This window comes from Aedes aegypti, chromosome 1 (assembly GCF_002204515.2).
Source record: "Aedes aegypti strain LVP_AGWG chromosome 1, AaegL5.0 Primary Assembly, whole genome shotgun sequence".
NCBI classification, from domain to species: Eukaryota; Metazoa; Arthropoda; class Insecta; order Diptera; family Culicidae; genus Aedes; species Aedes aegypti.
Window position 1 is genome coordinate 51,899,407 of NC_035107.1, and position 25,231 is coordinate 51,924,637.

General features: G+C 36.9%; 1 protein-coding gene across 2 annotated transcripts in view; it reads left to right on the plus strand.

Annotated features, from left to right (window-relative positions):
* LOC5569934 (protein msta) overlaps positions 1-25,231 on the plus strand; it is a 61,774-nt gene that overhangs the window by 4,347 nt on the left and 32,196 nt on the right. Inside the window, exons 1-2 of one of the 2 annotated variants that reach the window (XM_001658780.2) lie at positions 1,015-1,074; positions 9,751-11,156. In XM_001658780.2, coding sequence (XP_001658830.2) covers positions 10,158-11,156 — 999 coding nt within the window. In that variant the 5' untranslated portion in view covers positions 1,015-1,074; positions 9,751-10,157. Of the gene's footprint in view, positions 1-1,014; positions 1,075-9,750; positions 11,157-25,231 lie in introns of those variants that run through there. The other variant, XM_021849551.1, reaches the window with a different exon arrangement.

The window sequence follows — 25,231 nt, forward strand, 5'->3', positions numbered from 1 at the left end:
TTACGTCCTCACTGGGACAGGGCCTGCTTCTCAGCATAGTGTTCTCATGAGCACTTCCACAGTTAATGACTGAGAGCTTTTTTGTCAAAGATGCCGGCTAAGGACGGCCCTATGAGACATAAGTAGTTTGCTTGAAATTGCACCACTTATTATCAATTCAATCAAATTTTGGAACATGCTTTCAACCTTTAAACAAAATTCATCGTTTCGTTTATATGGCCACACACAATGCTTTTCCAAATCAACAAAAACTACATTTTTAATAACGAAGGTATTACAAACCTTGTTGATTCGTTTTCTTTAGCACCCAAAAACTGTTCTGTAGCAAATTAAGCACATAAATCAACATACAATCTGACAAGTTACTGTCACATTTTTGAAAACGGCAATAGATTTAGCGAACTCAAATTAAGCAAATAGCGGTATTTTGATGCTTAAGACAGAAACTTGTTTGGCTTTATTATTTTCAGTTATTTTGTTCAAAGATATTCAATTCCTTAATGAGAAATCAAAATAAAAATTTTATTGTTCTTGATAAAATGTTTTTCGATAATTTTGTTTTGCTAATCTATATTGACTGTTTAACGAGAAACTGGCGACAATCGACGCGCCACCATATTCCATATAACGGAGGGTATTAGAACTAACTTGGAGGTGATGATTTCGCAATTTGGAGGTTAAAATCACCTCCAAACACTAGCGATTTTGCGGTGGGATGTTGACGTTTGATCACGAATCCAATTATTGCTGGTTTCGAATTATTTTATCGGCTGTTCGGAAATAAACTAGTGTCAGTTATCCTTTTCCTAGGTCATGACAATATTTTCCCCCATTTATATTTATGGGTCTCTTGCAGGAAAGGTGAGAGTGCGAGCGACTGTGACACGCATCGGTTCGGATTGGGACCATAGGCCAGGAGAAGTGGATGAACTTGTCATTCATTTTTCTGTCAAATCTCATACAAAATCTACTTTTTCTTTGACAGAAATTCACTCTAGGTGAACCACTTCCCCTGGCCTATTGGGATCGCGCGGAGAGGCCAGAGCAAGAGCGAATCCCCGGAATTTTCCTCGAGTGAGTGCGGCTCGGTGCTTGTTTACTAAATATCCCACCACCGAAAGAAGTGCGATATGTCGCCATAGATGCCTGTTGAAGTTGGCTTGGCGTATTGCAGGGCTGGTAGCAAGGCACGTTTTAGTGATTTGGTCTTAGTGGTTTAGTGATTCAGTGATCACTTTGAATTCTATTTATGAAGGCACTTCTACTAAAATAAGTTTTTCCGACAATAAGTTATTATTATGGGCAGAAAAAAAATATGAATTAGCCATTTTTTCCTTACAGATATGACAATTTAATTTAGTTTAGAATTAATTTAGTTTATCCCTAGAACATCTTTATATAAATATATGTATTGGTCAATGAGAATATATATCAAGGTGTGGAAAACGCTTAATTTCTTGAGTATTGGTGAAAGTGCTGAACGTAAACATTATGGTGACGTCACCATTTGAAGAGATTAACAAGAAAATTAGTTTATTCCCCCTGTTTTGCAAATATTTTGTACACACTTACAGTAAACGTTCCTTGTTGTAATATCTAAGCATAAAGTAAAAATCCAGGTAAATAAATTAGGATGGTAATATATCAGAATAGTTTTTCAATTTGAATCACATCGTCTGTGATGTTACCCCTTCTTTTATATTCTTATTAAAAAAAAAAAAAAAACAACTGGGGAGACGTGTATTAGGTACATGACAACAGAAACTTAGCCTAATTTTAGTTTATACAATATAAGAGCACAGACAAACAGACTGAACAGCTAAATTAACTATCTATTTAAAACATTGTTTGGCGAACATAAACTCAGAAAGCTTAGAAGTTTTTTACAGCTAGTTCCATTTGAAATGAAATTTCTTTTCAATTACGTTCTGCGATGAAAGAAAGATCTTTTTTTTTACCATTTCTGCAGGTGAATTCCGGCGCACATTTTCTTCGAAGAGAAGAAATTTTCTTCCATAATCCACTAGCAAGAAAATTTTCTTTTCTTCGAAGAAAATACGCACCGGAATTCGCCTACTGGAAAGGATTTTTTAACGCTTCGATATAGGAGATTATTAGGTTTCAAGTATTTTTTTTTATATTTAAATAATATGACAGAAAAGTTTTTACATTCTGAAAAAATTCTATTGCTTGGTTGATTTGTTTGTTATAACATTTATAATAAACGATCAAAGCTCACATATGTATGAATTAGATAATGAAATGCTTCATTTTTTTTAATTTTTTTCGGACAATAGCGCTCCTCTCATCTGCAATAAGAGAGTCAGCTGTAGCACATTTATTCTCTCTTCTCTTATTCGTTCGGTTTTGAATTTTTTGGAGCTTCTTCTCTTAGGACTGTTTTTTTTTTCAGGTGTCGTACACGTATTGAAATTCGTTTCTTCGCAAAATTTTTCAGGACGTTCTCCGGAAGATGAGGGAACTCTGAAGTTTTCGAAGAGTTCTTTCATTAACGTGTTTCTTATTGCGAAAACCAATTTTATCTCCTTCAGGCCCTGAGTTGTGCATCCAATTGAAACACGAATCAAGTTGATCTCCGATTTTCAGCCATTGCTCGCTTGGTTGTACTAAACCACCGTGCGATAAATCTTGCACATAATTCTCCTTGTTCATTTCAGCTTCACAATCTTCTTCTAGTTGGTAAGTGTGGTTTCCGAATTCCGGATGTTCTTTAATCTCGGACTTTGCGATGTAACCCATTGCATATTCGAAACCGTCAGCTTCTTCGAGGTTTCTTCTTTTTGGCTCATACACCCATGGTAGTTCTTCCTCGTCACTAGACAAATATTCGTTTTCGCCACTTTTTTCTGAGTAAAGATTAACTTTACGAAATACCTTAGCAATAAGATCCTCGATCAAAACAGTCTGAGTATTTTGATTTACTTTCAGTTGTCTAGATAGACCTTTTCCAAGGATCATCAGTCGAAGGCGTTCAAGAGCTTGGATAGACGTAGGATGGTCGTGTGTTCCGCCGTTAAGTCGAATCAATGCAAATTCGTTCTCAATGCAATCCTGAGTCACCTTGTACATCATGAGAAAGCCGTTTTCTAGGCCTGAAATTTTCCTTATTTCCAATAACAATTTTTTCGCCGACTCAATAGAAATTAATATTGCTTTCTGGAACAGTTAGAATAATAAGAAAGGGAGCCTATAAGTTTTTGAAAAAAAGTATGTATATATATAAAAATAAAAATTAAGCAAAATCGCGATTTTTCTGGTCACACTATTTCGGAAATGGTCACCCTAATCAAAAAATCCAAAAACACGTGTGTCCTTATTTTGGATAAAGCCTAGTATGCTGTTTCGCTCAAGAAAAGTAAAGAAATTCCTTGACTAAATGGAACTTTCTGAACCAACAGCACCAAAAACTTTTTAGTGATAAGTTTTCCTGAAAATAATTAAGAACATCATCAATAAGTCTGTGTATTTTTTTTAGCAATACCAGCACTGTAGAAACCCAATTCTTTTAAAAGGAGGATGAATCGAGTGAAACTTCATATTTTTAGGTTGCTTAAAAGGGAACAAAACTAGAGCATGTTTGTAAAAAAATCAACATGGGCTGCTATTAAATATTCAGAATAACAATGACCAATCGATCAATTTTTCGTGTGGGCAGTAATCTGATTTTCTAGGTACAGGTCTTCTATATTAGAGGGGTGGCTTCGATTCAATTTCACTTTTGAAAGGAGTTTATTGTCACGCCAATTGCTTTCGTTAGCATTACCATGTTCGAAATGTAAACATGCGTCAGTTATCAGTTGGCCCACATTTAGTAATTTGTGCTACGTTCTTAAGTTAACCGATGAATAGGATAGGATTTTTATGTGTTGTTCAACACAAACAAATATATGTAACAGTTATAACAATTATCAATTAAAAACAGTTACGCAAACATTCATGACTCAATAAATGATGTTTTCGTCTAACTTAGAAAACGGTGTGAGGGGACAGGTTATCCAATGGCCAATTATTGAATATTTGAATTTAGCTCTATTTATGGTATACGTTGACAAAAATTATAGTGTTACATCTGTTTATCTATGTTGTTAGATTGATATAACTCGGTTTCTACTTTTAATACAAACACAGTTGGTGGTGCAACGTTATCATTACCTTTATAAAGGAATCCTCGGTCCAGGAGCCAGTTCCGAAAAAGCTTATACAAATGTGGGGCGTCAGAAAAGAAGAAAATGTCATGTCCGGGGACTGGATGCTTCAAGTGGTCTGTTTTGTTTCATGATCTACTTCACAATCCCGCCATACTCCTCGATTTCCGGCTCGGCAATCATGTACATTGGCCATCACGGAGAATCCGATGTTATGAAGCCTGGTGATCAGATCGTTGAGAAGTTCTTTTGTCACTTGCACGTCGAAGTCAGCGAAAATGGGTTATTTCCATGGTGCGAACAGCCCCCTGACCATGACTACCTGCATCTCTGAATGGGGTCCAATGACTTCATCGTTTTTTTTGTCATACTCGGTAGTGGACTGAACCGACATTTCATCGTAGACAAGAACAGATATTTTTTCACGTTCTGTCATATGTGTGCCGGCAATCTTAAGTAAAGTTAGCACATCTTCGAGGACACCTTTCCGCATATTGATGTGTGACGTCCAATTACGTAAGGAATGTAATGTTGGCAATGGAAAATTAAACTCTGTTCGCAGAAGTTCGTAGGCACATTTGCTGTGATATCTGTAAGTGATGATAAACTGTTATTGCAATGCTCTTGTTTTAGCAGTTTAAAGTGGTTTGAATACATACCTTAACGAAAATGATTTTGCAATCTCTTCGGCTGTCCATGTCACTTTTTTCTTCTTTTTGAGTATCAAATCTATTTGATTTCTTGTTAATACTCTTTTCAGAGCATCTTCAACCCGATCCATGATGTTATTTTGCCGTATTTCGTTCAGCTGCTCATATGCCTTTCGAAGCTCATCAATAGTTTTACTTTTATAGATCAATTGCTCATCTTTTAGCCTTATTTTCTTATTCTTCTCCTTCAACGTTTTGAGCAAAGCCACAAAATGTTTATTATTTTTAATTACCTATTGAAGTAAATAAAATGTACACGTGTACAATGATTATAATTTGTTAATATCAAGAGTATCAATAGAATTACAGTCGACTATCTACAACTCGATGTTCTATAACTCGATATATTTTATGGATTATGCTCTCCATAAGTCTAGGTTTTATGGAATGTAATGCCCAACAGCTAGTGTAACAGATTATGTGAATTAACTTACCCGCGAATGAAGCATCTTTATCTTTTCATTCTTTGAAATTACTTCATTCTTTAAACGCTCCACTGTATCCTCTAATTTTTGAATCTGTGATCTTTCTCGAACGTCAGAGATTGAATTATTCTCTATGCGCGATGATTCGTGCTTCATGCGATAAATTCCACCCAGCCAGAATCGTTCGGATCGTCGTCTTGCTGCATACGAGTAAATCACGATTGAGCAGCGTGCTCGAATATTTAAATAAAAATCACTCTGCTGCACAACTTCTGTGCAATCGCTATGCAGAAAAACAACAAACACAAATGGTGACGTCAGTGTTTGGGATCAGCTGGGGAGTTTAAGGTGAGTTGGTGAGAGGATGACAGTTGAACGAATACAACTGTAGTCGTTTTCCATACCTCGGTATAGGGTAACGGTCGTATTTTGGACCCCCTAAGGAAGTGATTTTAGTTTTGTGTCCCAATTAATTAATTGCACAGCGTAACCAAGTCAAAGAATATGTCAAAATGTAGAGAAAAACTTCCTCTACAAGATAAAAATGCCCAAACGGTCATGTAGGATGCAAGAAACGTCGAAAATAATTGAATTGTGAAGCACTGTTTTTCAATATTTTGGACACACCAATACATTTTTGACCCTCAAAGTATATATTTTGGACCCCCGGCATTTTTTTATCGTTTGGCGACAAAGTCCATGACACTGGTTGTATAATATGCTTGCCCATAGTCTAATCAATCGATCGACAATGGAAAACCGAAGAAATTCTACGCTGTTTTTCCAGAAATTTGAGAAAAGTTTTTGTTTACATTTGAAAAATTTCTGACGGCTTCAATTTCTGTGTGTAACGTGGTGTAACGGTTTAATGGATGCATCGATTAAATTAAATTAATTTCAGATAATATAAACACATTTTCTCTGTACAAACGGTTGATGCAAGTGTGGAATAGTCCTATCTTTCTAAATAGCATGCAAATTGAGTTGGTCTTTCGATTTAAACTGGGAAATTTGCAGGAAAATGGCCAAGGGGGTCCAAAATATATAGGGGTCCAAATTATATTGGTTACCCTATATTCTCATTGTGTATTGGCTCCAGGTGTTTCTGAAAAAAAGCTACTCATTGACAGAAGGGCGACTTCTGACGATTTTTCTTTGTAAAAGTAAGTTTTCTCATAAATATAAACTTTGAAGGGCTGGCGCTTAAATATAATTTCACCGATCGAGCTGAAATTTTGCACAGTTGTTATGGGATCTAAATGCAATCCAAGAATTTAAATTTTTCATATAACCGTGCCCCAGGCAAATGGACACCATGCGTTACGCCACTACTGGAACAGAGCCTGCTTCTGTTCTTATGAGCACTTCCACAGTCGTTAACGGAAAGGTGTGCCATTTGACTAATTTTGCCTATGTATATCGTTTGGCAAGCAAGATGATACTGTATGCCTGGGAAGTCGAGAAATTTCTAACCAGGAAAGATCCCCGATCGGTGGGATTCGAACCCATGCCCCTCAGGTTGGTTTAGTTGAAAAGCGGTGTGTTTACCGCTGGGCCTCCCATACATAAAAATATTATATTAGAAAATCATTTCCGTTACGGTAAAATTAGAAAAAATACACTCAACAGCTGGACAGTAAAAGATAGAGTAACCTGACCAGTAGATTACAACAGAGTTGTAACAGATTTTGTTACTCAGCGCGTTTTTTTTTTTAACAAAGTTTGATATTATTTTGGCTGGTTAGAAGATAAAATAACAAAAAATATAACAGAATTTCCTCTACACGGAACAAAATTGAAACAAAATATGTTAAAATTTAAACAAAAATGTAACTCATTATGTCATCCATCCATCCATCCATCAAACCCGGTAGGTACATGTGTGGCACGTTCTTGCACTAAAACGAAGAGCGCCTTCCGCTTTTCTAGTAGCGCTTTGTTCCTGTACATTAAACATAATGTCGGAAGTAGTGCGCTGTATAACACATCAGATGATCTACACAGCGCACTACTTCCGACATTATGTTTAACGTACAGGAAAGGCAGCGCTAGTAAAAAAAAACGAAAGGCGCTATTCAGTTTTTAGTGCTAGAACGGTTATACTTCGGTTCAAAGGTGCAAATAAGGGCACAAAGCAGACGGACGGAGAACGATGGAAATCCACGTGGATAAATTTCTATAATCATATATGGAATTTCTTGGTACAACTCGCAAGACCCTTGAGGCGTGAATAAATGTTTTATTCAAGCAGATCAAATAAATTATTATTTTAGGTAACATTTAGTGGCAAGTCAATGAAAAGAAAACAAAGGATTTTACTATATCTGGACAAACATTTCAAAAGGGCACATCGACATTGGCACATTGGTAAACATTGGCTTTGCAAGCCGCTGTTGAGCCCAATTCAACTCGATCACGCTCACCAATACCACTATCAGGTAGAGCTAACACCAATCTTTCTGATAGTGGTGTTAGTTTTCGTGGGCGGGCTAAAAAGGGCTCAATAGCAACATTTCTGAAAAAAGGCTTAAGACCTCTTGGGCCCTTTTCAATTGTTTGTCCAGATTTGGATAAAATACATGTTCATTTCCAGAGCATTAAAAATAATTAAAATTTAATTAAAAACTTTATTAAGTGCTGAAACAATCACGTGATTGACCTTGCCAACCCCCTCGCGTGGCTTTTCATGGTCATTTAGCTGACACCCTCTGTCCCTCTCAATGACCACATGGTTTATGTACGACCCTAAATTAATTACGCTCAGAATCACTTTTCGGAAAATCATTTGTTACTATTTTATTATTTTTTTTTTCAAATCTTTGCACTACTTCGAATTACACAGCGTTACAAAAATGACATTTTTGCGTGTCTCAAGGATCAAATTATGTGTCTCGAGTAGATTTGGGGTTGCTGAATTTGATGCCATTTTCAGAAATGTTCCAGCACGTCACAATTTTTAGCTACAGGTCGCCAAAGTTTTATAAAACACTGTTTTTATTGATGTTTACGTAAAATTTAGAGTATTATTTTTCAAACTTTTTATCTCCATACAAAATTCTTCGATTCTCTTTTTGGGAAAAACAATACTTTTTCAAACCATCAAAAAATAACTTTTTCGCATCGAAAGTTTTATAAATTTTGCCGATAAGTTTTGTTATACACATAAAGTGGTAAATTATGCAAATAAATTGCCTTACAAGCTGTCAAACTCGCATGCAAGTTGGCTGAATAGTCATTTTTTACATTTTCAGCTGACAATATAACTAGACGTGCTATGATATTTTTGATAACGACAATGGATTCAGCAACCCTTAATTGAGTGAATAGCGGTATTTTGGTGCTTGAGACAAAAACGTGTTCCGCAGTGTTATCAGAAACTTCGAAAGCTGGACAGGGGTATTTTTACACGGTGATTCTGAACTTTAATTTTTTTCTAGAACCCATGATAGCGACATCTTCTATACTCCATGCACAACAATTGTCAAAATACTAGTTTTGATGTTAATTAAGGTCGCACATTGGTCCAGATTTTCAAAAAGCTGGCACAAACCCAATTTCCCAACTTAGTTTTTAGTTCAAAAACAAAGTCAAACATTCATCTACTATATCAGATAGTTAAGAATACGTACGAGAATTTAAAAATAAAAAAGTTTTTCCACATGTTCGGGCGTTAAATAGGTGCACATGTCCAAAAACATAAATTTTTGCTTCAAAACTCAACAATCCATTTTTCACCTAAAGCCGTTCAAATTTAGGTTCCAGAATTCGATAACTCATTCTCATATAGATTTAAAAACTTTGAATGCAAATTTTTATTCAATAGTCGTTAACCTTATTAAACTAATACTTATTGTTGTAGGTACCTCAAATATTTCAAGAAGAGTTTCTTCATACCGTAAAAATCGCTCCCCGCCACTTCCCGCGGAGATATTTTGCTCAAACGCGCGTTCAAGACTGAGGCATTGTTTAAAGAAGATTCTTTTTGGCTAAGCTTGCCTAAACGATAGTTGTTTGAAAAAATTGAGAGCTAAAAAACGTTTGAAAAACAGCATTTTTGTTAGAAATTTTCTCTATGACAACCAAATAAAAAAAGTGAATTTGCCCAAAATAGAGTCTTCAACCGTAAATCATGTTCCAACACACATGTTATAGCAAAATATTCAAAATGCACAATTTCTGCCATGATTTTTGAAAACTTTGACCATTGCGGGCCGGTGGCAGGGATTCGAACACGGTAACTAGTGTTGGCACCACTATTCGCCACCAGCCCTGGTATTGCTCCCCCATCCTCCCTCTAGGAAATCATAAAACAATCAAAAACAAGTCGCTTTGACTTCACACTTGGACTATCAATAAGTCATTTTTAAAATCCTTAGTCACTATTTGATCATCATTTTCTCGAATCGAATAACTAAAATAACTATTTTTGTCATCATTTTTCGCTATCAGCCCTGCAATTGCTCTCCCAGCCCCCCTCAGGGAAACCATCACCCAGCCGGAGCATAATATCGCGTGTGGCCCCTCCAAAAACGTGTGAAACGGCTCAGCTCGCGTCGCGGGCCGCAGTTTGGTGACAGACAGACATGAGAACGGACGGACGGCGCTTGGCGGACGACGAAGGCGAAGACGACGCTTGGTTGGTAGAACTGGCAACAGGTGGAGACGGAGGTGGTGGTGGTGGTGGCAGCTGTGAATTTGCTAACGGTGGACGACGGACTAGCCGCGGGTCGACGATGATATTTGCCTGCGACAGTGCTCATCATCACCCTGTTCAGTCTATCAGCTGAGCCCGACGGCTTAAGTCGGTGAGTCGTCGATCCGCGACGGTACACGTGCCAATTGCGACCAGCGCAACGATGGAATTGTCCACCGCGAGGGAAGAAGTGTCCGGAATCGTCCGCAACGGAAACCCGGAATCTACAGTGGAATGTGATAACAGTAGCAGCAACGGTAGTGATAGTGATAGGCTAGCTTTAGTGGATCCCGAGAACATAGCCCGGTTCAAGGCCGAGTTGTTGCAGTTTCTGGATGATCTGTACACTCCTGACCAGCCATGGGACTTGGGTGTGTTCGAAGGCTATGGACGCGGAATGGTGGCCACCCGGGACATCGCAGAGAACGAATTGATCTTCCTGGATCGACCGATTCTGGTCGGTCCCCGAGTCAACAACTACGATGTGATATTCTGTGCCAGCTGTTGTAGATTACAGAAGAAGCTAACCCTCTGTAGTGGGGGCTGCCGATTACCGGTTTGTCCAGAGTGTGACTTTTCGGCAGCTCCGGAAACCTCGCACACCGCCGAATGTCGCCGGATAAACTCCTGGGAACCCAAAGACCAAAACCGTTACTGTAAAACCATACTCTACGCGCTGACCTCGATCCGGGGCTTCCTCCTAGATGACCTTAGTCGGTCGATCGTGCTCAACATGGAAGCTCACCCACCTCGCAAAGACATGACCACCGAGGTCGACCGGATTCTCAAGGATCAAGTCTTCAACAATCTCCCGGAAGACGGCTCTGACGTTCAATATCTCCGTAAAGTAATCGATGTGCTCAATACTAACGCTTTCGAAACGTTTCGTATGGTGAAGGACGAGGATAACAACGATCACGAGATCGTCCTGCGGGGACTCTACATCCTCGGTGCCCTCATGAACCACTGCTGTCGGCCCAATATCCGGTACGTGTTCGATGAAAAGCTCGTGATGCGTTGCTACGCCTCCAAACCGATCCGCAAGGGGGAGCAGATCTTCAACAACTACTCCAAAAGCCTCTGGGGGACGCAACACCGGATCATCCACCTGTGCTTCTCGAAGCACTTTCTGTGCGGTTGCGATCGCTGCCTGGATCCAACGGTAAGTGAATATGATCTCCAATTCGGCATGTGGGTTTCGGGTGAGAAAAATGTGATATTTTCCCTCCAATAGCCGATAGATGAGGCGCTAAAAATACATGCATATGCCAAAAGGGGTTTTTCGGTTGGCGGTTTGTCAAAATCGATGCGGGCAAAGTGATTCGGTGATACCCGGGCCCTAATTGGTAGCGCGATCTATTTTGAGGGGATCGAATTGCTGTTAATTGTGAGTGATGGTCAAGTGCTCAAGGTGCTGCTACTTTTGATATTTTAATCTTCCAATGGTGTATTATAAATGGAATGAGTGATTGTGCCGATTTATCGTCGAGTGACCTTTCCAAGCTCATGCACATGTTTTTTTTTCACGGAATTGCATTTTACATAGGGTAAAAGCACCGGTTTTGGTCAGCCTAAGAGAAAATGTCAATAAAAATTAAATTGAAAGCCGTATTTATACTACAAATATATCAAATGCAAGCTTTCATTCTATATTATTTGTGTAAAATATCAAAACTGAGCTAAAACCATTTTTTAGCTTTGAAAATCCCGTTGGTCAATATAGGCCAACGGAACCAGTTTCGGCCAGAGATTTAACTTTGGTTCCTAAATTGGCCAATTGCATTGATTTCTCATGAAAGTGGCCAAATTAGGAGTGCCCTGGCCAAATTAGGTGTATGGGAGTTAAAATTATAAGGAAAATGAATTGTTTTTCTTATGTTTTGAATCAATTTGGACGAGTAAATGAATGTACCTCTATCATATGAATGTGATCTACTGAACACAAAAGGTTTCATGCTGGTTGCTTATGTAAAACGGTGTATAATCCACTATGGCTACAACAGGCGTATGGCCAAAACCGGTGCTTCTACCCTACATCGATTCTGATTTTTCACTCAAAGTGTCGAAAGAACATGTAGTTTTTGACTTCTGGCCAAGGTAGTCATTTTTTTTCAGATGCAATAAAACTGTTCATAAAACTGCAATAAAACATGGGTAAGACGAGCTAGTCTTCCGCAAATGAATTTGGCAAAACTTTGACGATCAAACTTCTAAATGGGATCTTGGCAAAATTCTCCCATAATTCGTATAAGCAGTTTCTCCATAGATTTTAGCGGATTCTTACAGCATTGTTCATGGATTGCGCAAACAATCATTTTTAGGATTCTTTTTATGAGATCCTGGCGATGTTGGTTTATGAGTACATTGTGAGGAGCTTAGTTTGTTCCTAAAAAAATCCCTTCGAAAATTTGTCCAGAAATAAAATGTTGATGACTACTTTCTGATTGATTACAAGTGGATTTGTGGCGAGAAAGAGAGTTGGTGTATTCAGCAAACTTGTTTCAATTTCATCACATGATTAAGGAGCACGATCCATTATCATTTTCAGAATTTTCAAAAACATTTGTTTCGTTCAAAATCATAAAAATTTACATGTAAATGTATTCACTCTAATTGTTGCCTCCTCCCTTAGGCCTATCTAACCAATTTTATATTATTATCTTGGAACTTTTGTAGTATGGTTGACGAATTTTTTAAAACATTCGACAATATATGCGAAGATACGTACCCCCTTGAGGCCACTACCCATATTTTGGGAAACTATGCCTTATAGGGGAACTGGGGGTAAAATGAACACCCTAAGCAATTTTCATGTTTTCTTGCTTATGAAGCTGTCAGATTCTTTTTCAATAGCTCAGAATTGAAGAAGTATGTTTATGCAATGTAACAAGTTGAAATATTGTGATGGAAATAGAATTTTATCAACATTATTATAGTTTTGAAAATTTCTTTCCATAGAGTTAATGTTCCAAACATGTGGGTAAAATGAACATGTAACGAGGGTAATATGAACATATAGGGTAACGGTCGTATTTTGGACCCCCTAAGGAAGTGATTTTAGTTTTGTGTCCCAATTAATTAATTGCACAGCGTAACCAAGTCAAAGAACATTTCTAAATGTAGAGAAAAACTTTCTCTACGAGATAAAAATGCCCAAACGGTCATGTAGGATCCCAAAAATGACGAAAATAATTGAATTGTGAAGCACTGTTTTTCATTATTTCGGACACACCAATACATTTTGAACCCTCAAAGTATATATTTTAGACCCCCGGCATTTTTTTTATCGTTTGGCGACAAAGTCCATGACACTGGATGTATAATATGCTTACCTATAGTCTAATCAATCGATCGACAATGGAAAACCGAAGAAATTCTACACTTTTTGTCCAGAAATTTGAAAAAAGTTTTTGTTTACATTTGATAAATTTCTGACGGCTCCAATTTCTGTGTGTAACGTGTTGTAACGGTTGCATGGATGCACCGATTAAATTAAAATAATTTCAGATAAAATAAACACATTTTCTTTGTACAAACGGTTGATGCAAGTGCGGAATAGTCCTATCTTTCCAAATGGCATGCAAATTGAGTTGGTCTTTCGATTTAAACTGGGAAATTTGCAGGAAAATGGCCAAGGGGGTCCAAAATATATAGGGGTCCAAAATACATTGGTTACCCTACTTGGGGGTAAAATGAACATACAATGGGGGTAATATGAACATATATTGGGGGTAAAATGGACACATGCTGGGGGTAAAATGAACATGCAGTGGGGGTAAAATGAACACCATTTAATTTGCGGTATGATTCTCAGCATCTGGTACATGAACAATGCATATCTCACAGACATTCTGGAATCGGTGGAATGTTTTGCTGCGACCATTTCGATGGCTACCGATGTCTGTCTTTATATTTTCTCCGGAAATCTCTCGCCAGCTGAAATAAAATCCGGTAATATTCGCCCTGCCATGGTGTTCATATTACCCCCATCTCGAGTGGTTCATTTTACCCCCAAAGAATCAACATATTCAAATCATTTGTTCTAAGAATTTAAAAGATAAAAATACTTTCAATTTCCGTCTACTTATCATAAAAACCTTAAAGATATGATGTGCTACGCAGTTCAATAGATTTTTGATGATTTCAGTCATAAAAACCTTAAATTCCAAGAGTGAAAAATTACATCACATGAGAAAACCAAGAGGCGTACTTTGTTTTTGTTTACTTATCCAGCTTTTGACAGTTCTAGATCGTGCTTGAGTTTTCGAAAGAGTTTCTTAATCTGAGTATTAAGGATGGTGCTATGTTTTGCATAGATTTATAGCATAATTACCGTAAAACACAAACCTGTTCATTTTACCCCCCCTGTGGGTAAAATGCCACAGTTCCCCTAGATCCTTATTTTCGATAATTATAAATTAGACAGAATAGTTAAATCTATATTTTAATAAAAAAGGGATGGTACAGTCAACTCTCCCTAACTCGATATTGAAGGGACCATCGAATTAGGGAGGTATCGCTTTATAGAACACATAACCGGTGCAAAAGTCATCCAATGGACCATCCAGGTACCGTAATACGGGGTATCATTGATCAGCGGGGTAACATTGATCGGAATGACTCATCTCGTAAAAAAATCGTATCGTCATTTATTGATGGAACATTTCCTAATCACGAATGATGCTTTTCTTTCTTTTATTCATAAACTACTAAAAGTGACGATTTTTGCGAAAATTGCATTTACCTTATGCGTAAATTTGTCAAATTTTCGAAACAATGATTTCAATGGTTAAGGATGACACTACCAAAGATCCATCTTCTTCTTCTTTTCTGGCGTTACGTCCCCACTGGGACAGAGCCTGCTTCTCAGCTTAGTGTTCTTATGAGCACTTCCACAGTTATTAACTGAGAGCTTACTATGCCAATGACCATTTTTGCATGTGTATATCGTGTGGCAGGTACGAAGATACTCTATGCCCTGGGAAGTCGAGAAAATTTCCAACCCGAAAAGATCCTCGACCGGTGGGATTCGAACCCACGACCCTCAGCTTGGTCTTGCTGAATAACTGCGCGTTTACCGCTACGGCTATCTGGGCCCCTACCAAAGATCCATGTATCACATAAATTCTGCAAAGGAAAAGAGCAAGGAAAATGCGGTTCTTACTTAAAATGGCATCGCCGAAAATGATTCCGTTGTCAAAACTTTCATAAGTATGCTCAATTAGGCATCATTAACGAATTACTGTTAAGAATATAGAATTTCCTTTGGAAATTGCCTACCTTTAGGCGTATTCCGTGGTTCGAGGTGTTTTTAATTTTAAAATAACTCAAAAAATAAATGACTTGTAAGCATTTGGTCTTTATATTCGGCTTCAGAGGTCATGATTTTAGTAAGCAACGACATTTTCAATATTACATAACGTTGTTAACATAGGTGATCAATGTTACCCCATATCAACTAAATCAAAAAATCACTTAAAACATTTTTTAAATCATTCTTAAATCTTTCGAAAAACAATATACAGTATATAGTCACGAGCCATGGGTGACAGTTCTTGTTTTAAAAATATAAAATTTGCAACATTTGTATTTCCAAACGAAATATTAAAAAAAATGAGCAATGTTACCCCAGATTACGGTACCCATGAAGTCCAACTTGTACTATGGTTCTCTAATTCGATATCGGGACATTAAATATCGAGTGTCGGAGAATTGCCTGTGTTAAAATAAAAAAAAACTTTTTCGTTTAAGGTTTTTATTTTAATTTGCATAGAGATCGCAGTAGGCCGCGCGCGCGAACGGTTGTATTGAAAATTGATCTGTCACGTTTTTATCGGTTCCGAAAATTTTAGCGTGACGGGTGCTCAATGAAACATGCCATAAAATAACGGTAAACGAAAATGATACGATGCATAAGAAAACGAAACGATGCGATAATAGAAATAATAAACTCAACATGTTTCTGAGCAAGAACAAAGGGAACAAAAGCGACATTCGTCCTCTATAGTTTTCTTATCTCTATTGATGCGATGGATTCGGGAATCGAAAATTGAGCTCTCGCCGAGCGGTGTCACGAACACATGCGTAAATTTGCTGGTGGAAAATACTGCCGTTTGATTTTGCTGGGAACAGCTGATCTTTGTTTATATTTTCCACCAGCACTCTTTAAGCGGTGTTGGTGACATGTATCGTGTATGTACATGAGCGCAGAAACCACTATGTTCGAGTGAAAACGAATGTGTAGGTTTGATGAGAAGTGAACGAGAAATACGATACGAATTAATCAGGGAGAGGCTTCGGGTGATTACAACGGCGTAGCGTATATGTATGGCATGTGACGAACCATCGAGAGTGTAGAAGAAAAAGTAAAAACGGCGCGTAAACTGGAACTGCATCAAAGGTTCAAAGCCGCTGAGAGGATACGCCTCCAATCGCGAAACGCAACATACTGTTAGCCATCTATACTTTGGTAGTCAGTGGATGAGACATTTTATTTTTCACGCATTCATCACATGCCTCTGTGGGGGAAAACACTTTATTTTCTTGATAAAAGACAGTCAACAGTGAAACGGTTAAGTGGAAAAGGTAGAAATTTCCATGCTCTATGTTCTACATTTGTTAGTTTTTTATATTATTCCACCATTTTCATAAAAATTGAGATCCGGCTGGTAGGAGCACTCCCGGATTAAAAATACAATACAAAAACAATAAAGCGTATTGTAACAGTACCATTCAATGTATTGGAAATACAATACAGTATATTGTACAATAACAATACAATTACAGTACAATATATTGTTTTGGACAGTTCACTGTATTGTATATTAGATTTTGGCAATATAATGTATAGGTGTAGGTTTGTATGTATAGGTTAAGTATCGTAACAATACAAATATATATTTTTTCTCATACATACATTTTGAAAATACAATACGATATATTGTCCATGTATTGTCTTGATTAGCAATTCGTGTATTGTTGTAAAACACAAAAACAATTCAACGAACTGTATTTCAATTAGTGATGAAAAATATAGTATTTGTTTTTTTTTAAAGATTGTCCTCCAACTTACCGGATATTCGTGCCAACAGTAGCAAAATAATTTTAACTCCTTTGAAGTTAAGATATTTATCATGGTTGCATTCGTCGTTACAGCTAATGTCAAATGACTTCTACAAAACTACTTATTTTCACTTTTTGAATATTTTTCACCCAACATTTCTTGCTTTCTGAACTTCTTTGTTTACTTCTTTCAGCCAAGCTACACAGAAAAAAGCAGCAGTTATTTTACGCGAAAATAGGAATTTGACCAAAATTGTAAGGTATAAAACCAATACAAAACAATAAAGTGTTCTGTTACAATATATTATATTGTTTTTGAATTGTATATTCAAACAAGAATAATATTACTTGTTTTTAATTATGAATCGTGGTTTACGGCTAACCAGCCAAGTGGAAGTTTAACAACTACCGAAGAGCTAAACATTATATATAATTTGCAAAAAGAGGTGCACTTTGCGAAAAAGGATCACGTGATTATTAGGCTGAAATCGAATTCAGGTTAACTTCTGCGTTCATGAGTCCTCTCATGGCGTAGTGGTTACGCGCCCCAACTAGAGATCGGGGAGTCGTGAGTTCGATTCTCACTGAGAAGACGTGTAACTTTTTCGCAAATCTTCACATCAATTTGTCCATCTAATCCAATTGCAAATTATATGTAATGCTTAGCTCTTCGGTAGTTTTTAAGAATAACATTGCTTCGACATTCAATTACAATACGCTGTATTGTATTCAATACGTTATATTGCACATTAATGGTTTATTCCATTCACTGAATGATACGTTTTTATCCGGCTGGTTTGAGGTTGGAAATCCAGAATTTGTGAGGTTAGTTTCAATGGAACTTTCGCCTGAGAGATTTTTGCACTTGAATAAAACACGTTTCGAAACATTCTCCGCTGCCTCTAAAAATACCATTGGGTAGAGGAATGAATTCTCTACCATTGAATTTCATCCAATTTCATACATTAATTCACTTAAACGGTAAAAAAAATATTTTGTTCCGAATGTTTTGAAACCATGAATGGTTCTGACCAAGATTTATTGAAGGGGAGGTTCAGCAGTCTAAACAGTCAGTGGGTGCGAAGTGTGGTCAGCTGCAGGGGAAGTGGAAGTGACAGCTGGCGGATTCGTGTACTCTATTCTTCAATATGCCGTTTCTATGGAATTGCTAGGGTTTGTTTACTGCTAGTAACAGCAGTTGAGTGAAAATTTTCTCGCGCGTCCATGGGCCTTTTTGTCGCGGCTTGAACTTCAACCAAAACAAAGTCGCCAGCTGTCACTTATTGTTTCAAAATGGCGGAATGAAGAATCTGGCAGATTGGGTTACCTCCCTTCTAGATACCTCGGTTTTGACATTGCTCTCGTGAATCATAATCATGACGACAGCAGCGCACCCCAGCGGACGAAGGGACCGATGCACGGGTTCACTATATGACGTTTGAGCGGTGCCATGTTATATACGAGACCATGGTAACGAGTGAATTCGGCACCGCTCAAACGTCAAATTAGTGAACTCGTGCATCGGTCCATGGACAAAACATAGCTAATTTCCTCAGCATTGCATCGACCAAAATTTTAATACAAGGTGTCATTAGATTCGTAATCTTATATTCTTTGAAGGGTGCTTGCGAAATTTTTGCGGAAAAATCTGAAAACTATTCAAAATCCATGAAACAGTCATTCAAGTCATCGTGCAACTTTAAGTAAAAATTTAGCATACAAAATTTAAAAAATGTTTTTGGAAAGAATAACTCTTTGCCTTTCGAATGCGGCTTAAAGAGATTCAATTGGACGTATAGTCACAGAGATATGGACTGAACACTTTTGTATGTTTTTTAGGGGGTGAACCCAAACTTATGCACGGGAGTGTACTTCTTAAAACAACAAGAACAGAGAATGAAATCAAATTTATAGGTAAATGTCAAGGCATTGAAAACTATGAATATTGAAATAACATTCTTGCAATGATGAGCTAGGTGTTCAGACTTGTAAATATTTGTTGAATGTCGAGTAGGTGTTGAATGGACTGTTACATTTATAAGCAAGCATCGGATTTTAATTACAAGGTATGCTTTTTAAGCGTGGTTAACTATTACTAAGGGTACTAGGTACAATGCACTGGCCGCTGCGCTAATGCACGCAAATCTCCGAGGGGAATTGCGTGATGGTACTTTTGTATGAAACTATCAAGTTTGTACTCTGACCGCATCGTTGTCGCCACATGTATGTACTGCATTGCGGATCCGGGAAGAGTTCGCTCTCTATGGGCTGCACTATGGTAGAGTTACTAAAAAGGAAACTGAAATCCAAGCGCCGCACTGCTCTGTGTGCCACTCTGTCCGGCTTGGTCCGGCTTCGTCGATCCGGTCACTCCCGCCAACTCTGGCTGCTTCTACCGAGGACTGTGTCGAACTGAATTTGGAATATTGAAAGTGGTGTATAAAAATAATGATTTTATACATCCTTCAAATGTTATTGAAGTTTGAAAATATGCTTCGCAATTATTGAACCATGAGTGAAAGTTATTTGCACTTACTATTCCATTTTTGACTAAATATTGCCATGCAACATGTTCTGGGAATTTGCAATAAAAACGACAAAATTTCTCTTAAACTTAAGCCAGCTTTCCGCTTATATCCTTTCGCCCAATATACGTTAATGTGGAACAATACACACATTCAAGTTATAAACACAAACTGCATATTTCAACATTCTAGGAATTTCAAAGGTTTTTATGAAAAAAAGCAATTAATTATATACCGTAATATACACTGTTTTATGAATAACAAGAATCAATTAGAATTATTGTAAATTATAAACAGGAATTTATAAATTTATGTTGACCATTTTGCCAGGTAAAAAAATAGTGCTCATTACATATAATATTCGGAAATAAAGATTAAATAATTTCAGATGCAATCATTTGATTCAGAATATCTTGGTTGAGCATTATTACGTCACTCAAAACTTAAGATGTTGTGTTGTTGTAGTTTGTACAACACTAGTGAAAAAACCATGCCTCTCGTTCACAACAGCAGCGTGGTCTGGCGTGGTGGTTTAGACGGTGATGAACTGTAAACACATTGCTATAACTGCATAAATTCATTGAATACGAATATCTGAAAATACGTTTTGTTTTCTTTGTATCGTGTTACAAATTTAAAAAAAAAACATAAGAATTAAAGCTGTGTCTCAGTTGTTTGAACCATTGCATTGCATTGATTTATACCAATTACAAATTTCAACTGAGAAACAACACAGAAATCTTAAAACAATATGTAAACATTGTTTGAAGTGAAGAAGTGTCAGTTATAATCAAAGAAAAAGTTTATTCTTGCTAATGGAGAAAAACGGTGTAAATTTAGTCCGCAGAAATATGTATTAGTTAGACTCTATACATTTGGGGATTTTTTTTTATTTCCTTACAAAGTGGGCCGAAGGGTATCAGATTTTAATGAAACTTTTTCCACAGGTAGTGCTCATCAATATATGAATAAAAAAAATTGAGAATTTTCAGGGTCGCTTATTTTCCCGGAAAACTCAGTTGGAATTTTTTTGTTTTCCTCTGACACTACTTACTTTGAAAAACCATAACTCAAGAACGAAGCATCGTAGTATGAAAATGAAAGCAAATTTTCTCAGGAATGAAAAAAACTGGAAAAAGTTTTCCACAAAATTTTCAACCGTTGAGAAAATTCGTAAAGAAAAGCTGGAAAAACTATGCTCCAACTCGTGGAAAATTTTCAAAAAAATATTTTTGAGAAGATAATTTCATGAGCTTTAATCGCTGAAATTTTTGGAATGTACTTTTTTTTCGTTTTTGAGTTATGGGCAATTTGGTAGAAAATGTGCCAATGTGCCATTTTGAGCCTTTTCTTCGAAAAATCATAACTCAAGAAAGAAGCATCGTAGAAACAAAGTTTTTTTTTATGAAAATGAAAGCAAATTTTCTAAGGAAAAAAAAAATATTAACTGGAACCAGTTTTTCACAAAATTTTCCACCCATGAGAAAATTTGTGAAGAAAAGCCGGAGAAACTATGTTCCAATTAGTGGAAAACTTTCAAAAATATATTTTTGAGGAGGTAATTTCATAAGCTTTAATCGCTGAAATTTTTGAAATGTACTTTTTTTTTCATTTTTGGGTTATGGCCAATTTTGTGGAAAATGACCATATAAGCTTTTTCTTTGAAAACCCATATTTCAATCGAAGCATCGGAAAAACAAAGATTTTTTATCAAAGCAATTGCAAATTTTCTAAAACATCTGAAAAAAAGATATGGGATTGGTTTTAATGAAGTATAAGTCGGAATGGATGATATTTTTCATGAAAAATTACACTGCTAATTTTTCAGCCTCTGAATAGTCATTTTCAGTTGCATAGATAAATTCCCAATCTTTTTTAAATTGGTCTTTCACCTTCTGCGACACAGCCCAGTCGAAAAATTGTTTTGCGTTATTAATTTCTGCTGACTTTCTAATACTAGCATCTCTAGTCATTGTAGTATTGACAAGTATTTATCAGTGTTTTCGAGCGTAAAGTGGGAAACTCGAAAATGGTGTGTGGCGCAGACGCATGAATCACGAGTTGTATTAAGTGTACTAAGATGCGAATATTATCAATCGTGTAAAATACGGCAGACTTCAGTGGGCTGGTCACTTAGTGCGAATGTCGGAAGAAAGAATTGCGAAAATAATATTCAGCAGGGAACCAGGCAGAGGTCGGCGGCTTCGGGGAAGACCATGAATACGCTGGCTGTACGCAGTGGAAGAGGACATGGCGACCCTAAACGTTCGGGCAACTGGAGAAGTTTCGCCCAAGACCGACGAAGATGGAGCTCTACAATACGCCCGGCAATGGTGTGATGCTACGCTGTAGCCATTTGATATTTGGTTGCTAATACAAACATTTATGGAAATATGTGAACAAATTGAACAACTTCCATGATAGTTTGTACGTTGTATAAGGTACATTGTATAATGTACATTGTATAATGTATATTGTATAATGTATATTGTATATGTATGGATTCATACATATAAGGGAACATGTTTTTAAATTGGAGGTGGCCTACTTGCTCTTATGACATTTTTGCTCTATGACACTACTCCGAACGCCACTACCCCGAAAGCCATTACCTCGAATGGATCACTACCCCGAATGCATAACATTTTGAGAGTTATTCTAGTTAGATAGTGGAGAGATAATTGTACGATACCTTATGAGTGTTTAACAAGTTTGGCTCAACAATGTATTTTTCAAATATTATCAGATAAAGAAGTAGCTAGTTTTTCAGCAAATAATTTTTAAATACTTAGTTTTGTTTGGATTTGTCCTCTAAGTTTGGTGAGATTCACACAGCCACATTGCAATGCTCTGAAGAATAGCCTATTCCGAAAAAAAAAGAATTTATTATGAAAAGGATAGCTATAACATGCAAAAAATTAGGATGTAGTAAAGTCTCTTGTTGGACGCTGGTATCTACTTCCTTTCCTCATTTTTGTAGGTGTCGGGCTACTAGCATTAAGATCTTCTTAAAGATTTTGTTCCGTAAACGATGGTAATGGAAGATCACACTGAGATAGTCGCTGCAAGTGTTGTTCTATGGAACCCGCTTAAAAACCAACCTGATAGGCAACCGTTCCCGTATAGCAAGGAAACGTACATACATTTGTACATGTTAGAAAAACAGCGGCCTCCGATTGCTGCTACAGTAAGAACTTTCGTTAGTTTGTGGGATCATTAATTTGAATTTCGATGAGATAACTATAAGAGATCTGTCTGTTTTAATACAAGAAGATAAAAAAAGGGAAAATTTCTAATGAGAATTATAGCAGTACTCACTAATGAGAATGCCTTCAGGATATATTCCTTTTAAAAAAAGCTGTTCTATATGGAAATATTAGTGACCAGCTTATCCAACGACAACTTGAAAGAACAGCCTATTTAAGAAAGAAAGGCAAATTTCTAGTGAAATGTTTGCAGCTATGAAGTGAATTATCACTGTAACAACGTAATGCTATGGCACAACCAATATTCATAAGAAAAGAAAATATTTGTTTGAACTCTTTTCAATGTATTCGATACCTCTGAGCAGAAACTCAATAGAAAAACTAGAAAGTAGATTGGAGTAACTTGTACCTTTTATTTCCGCCCTAAATGCTTATCTTTGACAGATACGCGTATTTCGACTACCACTTGCAATCTTCTTCAGTGTCAGTTACTCCTATTCAGTGGATACGAGTAACTGACACTGAAGAAGGCTGCAAGTGATAGTCGATAGTCGCGTATCTGTCAAGGATAAGCATTTAGGGCGGAATTAAAAGATACAAGGTACTCCAATCTACTATTTGTTTGAAAACAAAATTGAAATATTAACACCACCAAGAAGTCCAAATACCGGTGATCACGCTACTGTTCAGCATGATCAAATTGAAGATTATGGGTTCGAGTTTCTCCAGTAGCGGAGCTTATGCATTGAACATTTCCTTGACGTCCCTGGGCATAGAGGCACATGTACAAGAATGATAAATTGACAAGGAAAGCCCTCAGTCAATAAAAGGCTCATATTTTTAGAACCCCATTCAGGTGTCAAAAATGACAATTTTTGGCATTATGAAATTTGTGAATGAACCCTTGAACTGCGAAAGTGCCCACTGAGCTGATAAACAACAGGGTTAGGAAAAATCTTGAAATTCAATCTACAGTAGCTAAGCAAAGCAAATCACAGACAGCGAAGCCAGTGAAATTTACGCCCATCGCTGCTGTAGGCAAAAAGCAGTGAATAGCAAAACACTCGTTGCTAAAGGCAACCCAAAATTACTGTGGAAAAAGGCTCTATTTCCCGCGGCGTTTCCCGCATTTAGATCCTTCAATGACACTAATGATTTAGAAAATTCATGCACCCAACATAGGCTACTTGATGAGATTCACGTTTTTGAGCTACTGTACTGGGAAGAGCCACGTGATTTTCGCGAAATTCAAGCCTACTACTATTACTATTCCCAGCACTGATAAACAGGCACTGTCTCAGAAAGAATGAGAAGAAGATAGTTGCCAATAAGATATTTTGAAAGAATAGCTGACATATAAAGGAAGAGAAATTCTATGATGAACATTTTACTAACGAATTTCACGTGCCATTAATTACCAGTTTTCATTAGAGACGCATTTTTGCAAGCAAAACAAGATACTGCACTGTATCTCATACTATTCGGGGTATCCCAAGAAACATTTGCCTATTTTATAATCATTTATTAAGCAATTTTTCACAACTACATACTGAATAGTTGCTTTATTATATTACTTTACAGCTGCTGCGCACACATTGTTCAAGCAAATCTGGCGAAATTATTAGGCTACTTATCATTTAGTGATTGTAATCATATATTGTAATGATGTTTATTCAGGTTTCACTCAGCCTAATAAGGACTGTTGATTTAACAACGCTAATTTAACAAACAACATTATTGCAGTTTAATTCAGCACCATGTTTAACAACATTTTAATTATTTCCATGTGAAACTTTTGTTCAGGCGTTGTTCACACAAATTTGGAGAAGTTATAAAGCGTGTCGTTGTATATTGACTTTATTCTACAGCTTCAAAATCGCTTTATAAGCATTTATCTCAGCTTTTATTCAACTGCCACAAGATTGATTAAAAACAAATAAATGACTAAAAATCGCTAACACCGTATATATCAATTGCAGCGTACACTTTTACCATGAATTAATAACCACTTTGAATAATTACCCGGATACTGGATTCAAACTCGAGACCTTCCCATCGTCAGCGGTATACCTTGCCATCTTCGCCATCCTCGAATTCATATATCAGTCTTCCAGTGCCCAATATAAACCTCTGTAGTTGAACATTGATCATGCTTGAGCTTCTGTTCAACAATGTCTGATCAACACGTGCTATGCCGATCAACAACTGAACAAGCGCATTACTTCTGCTGCTGTTCAGTACTGATGCGAGCTGAATTCAGTCGGCTATTTATAGCGCACAGTGAGACAATTTATGTCAATGCTGGTCAAAAATAAAGTTTATTCACAAAGTACAAACAGTATGAAATGATTAATCGAATTTCATAATAAGTTTTAACTTGTTAAAACTTTAATTTTATTGTTCATCCAACTATACTAAAATTCATTTATTTCATTTAGTTTTTG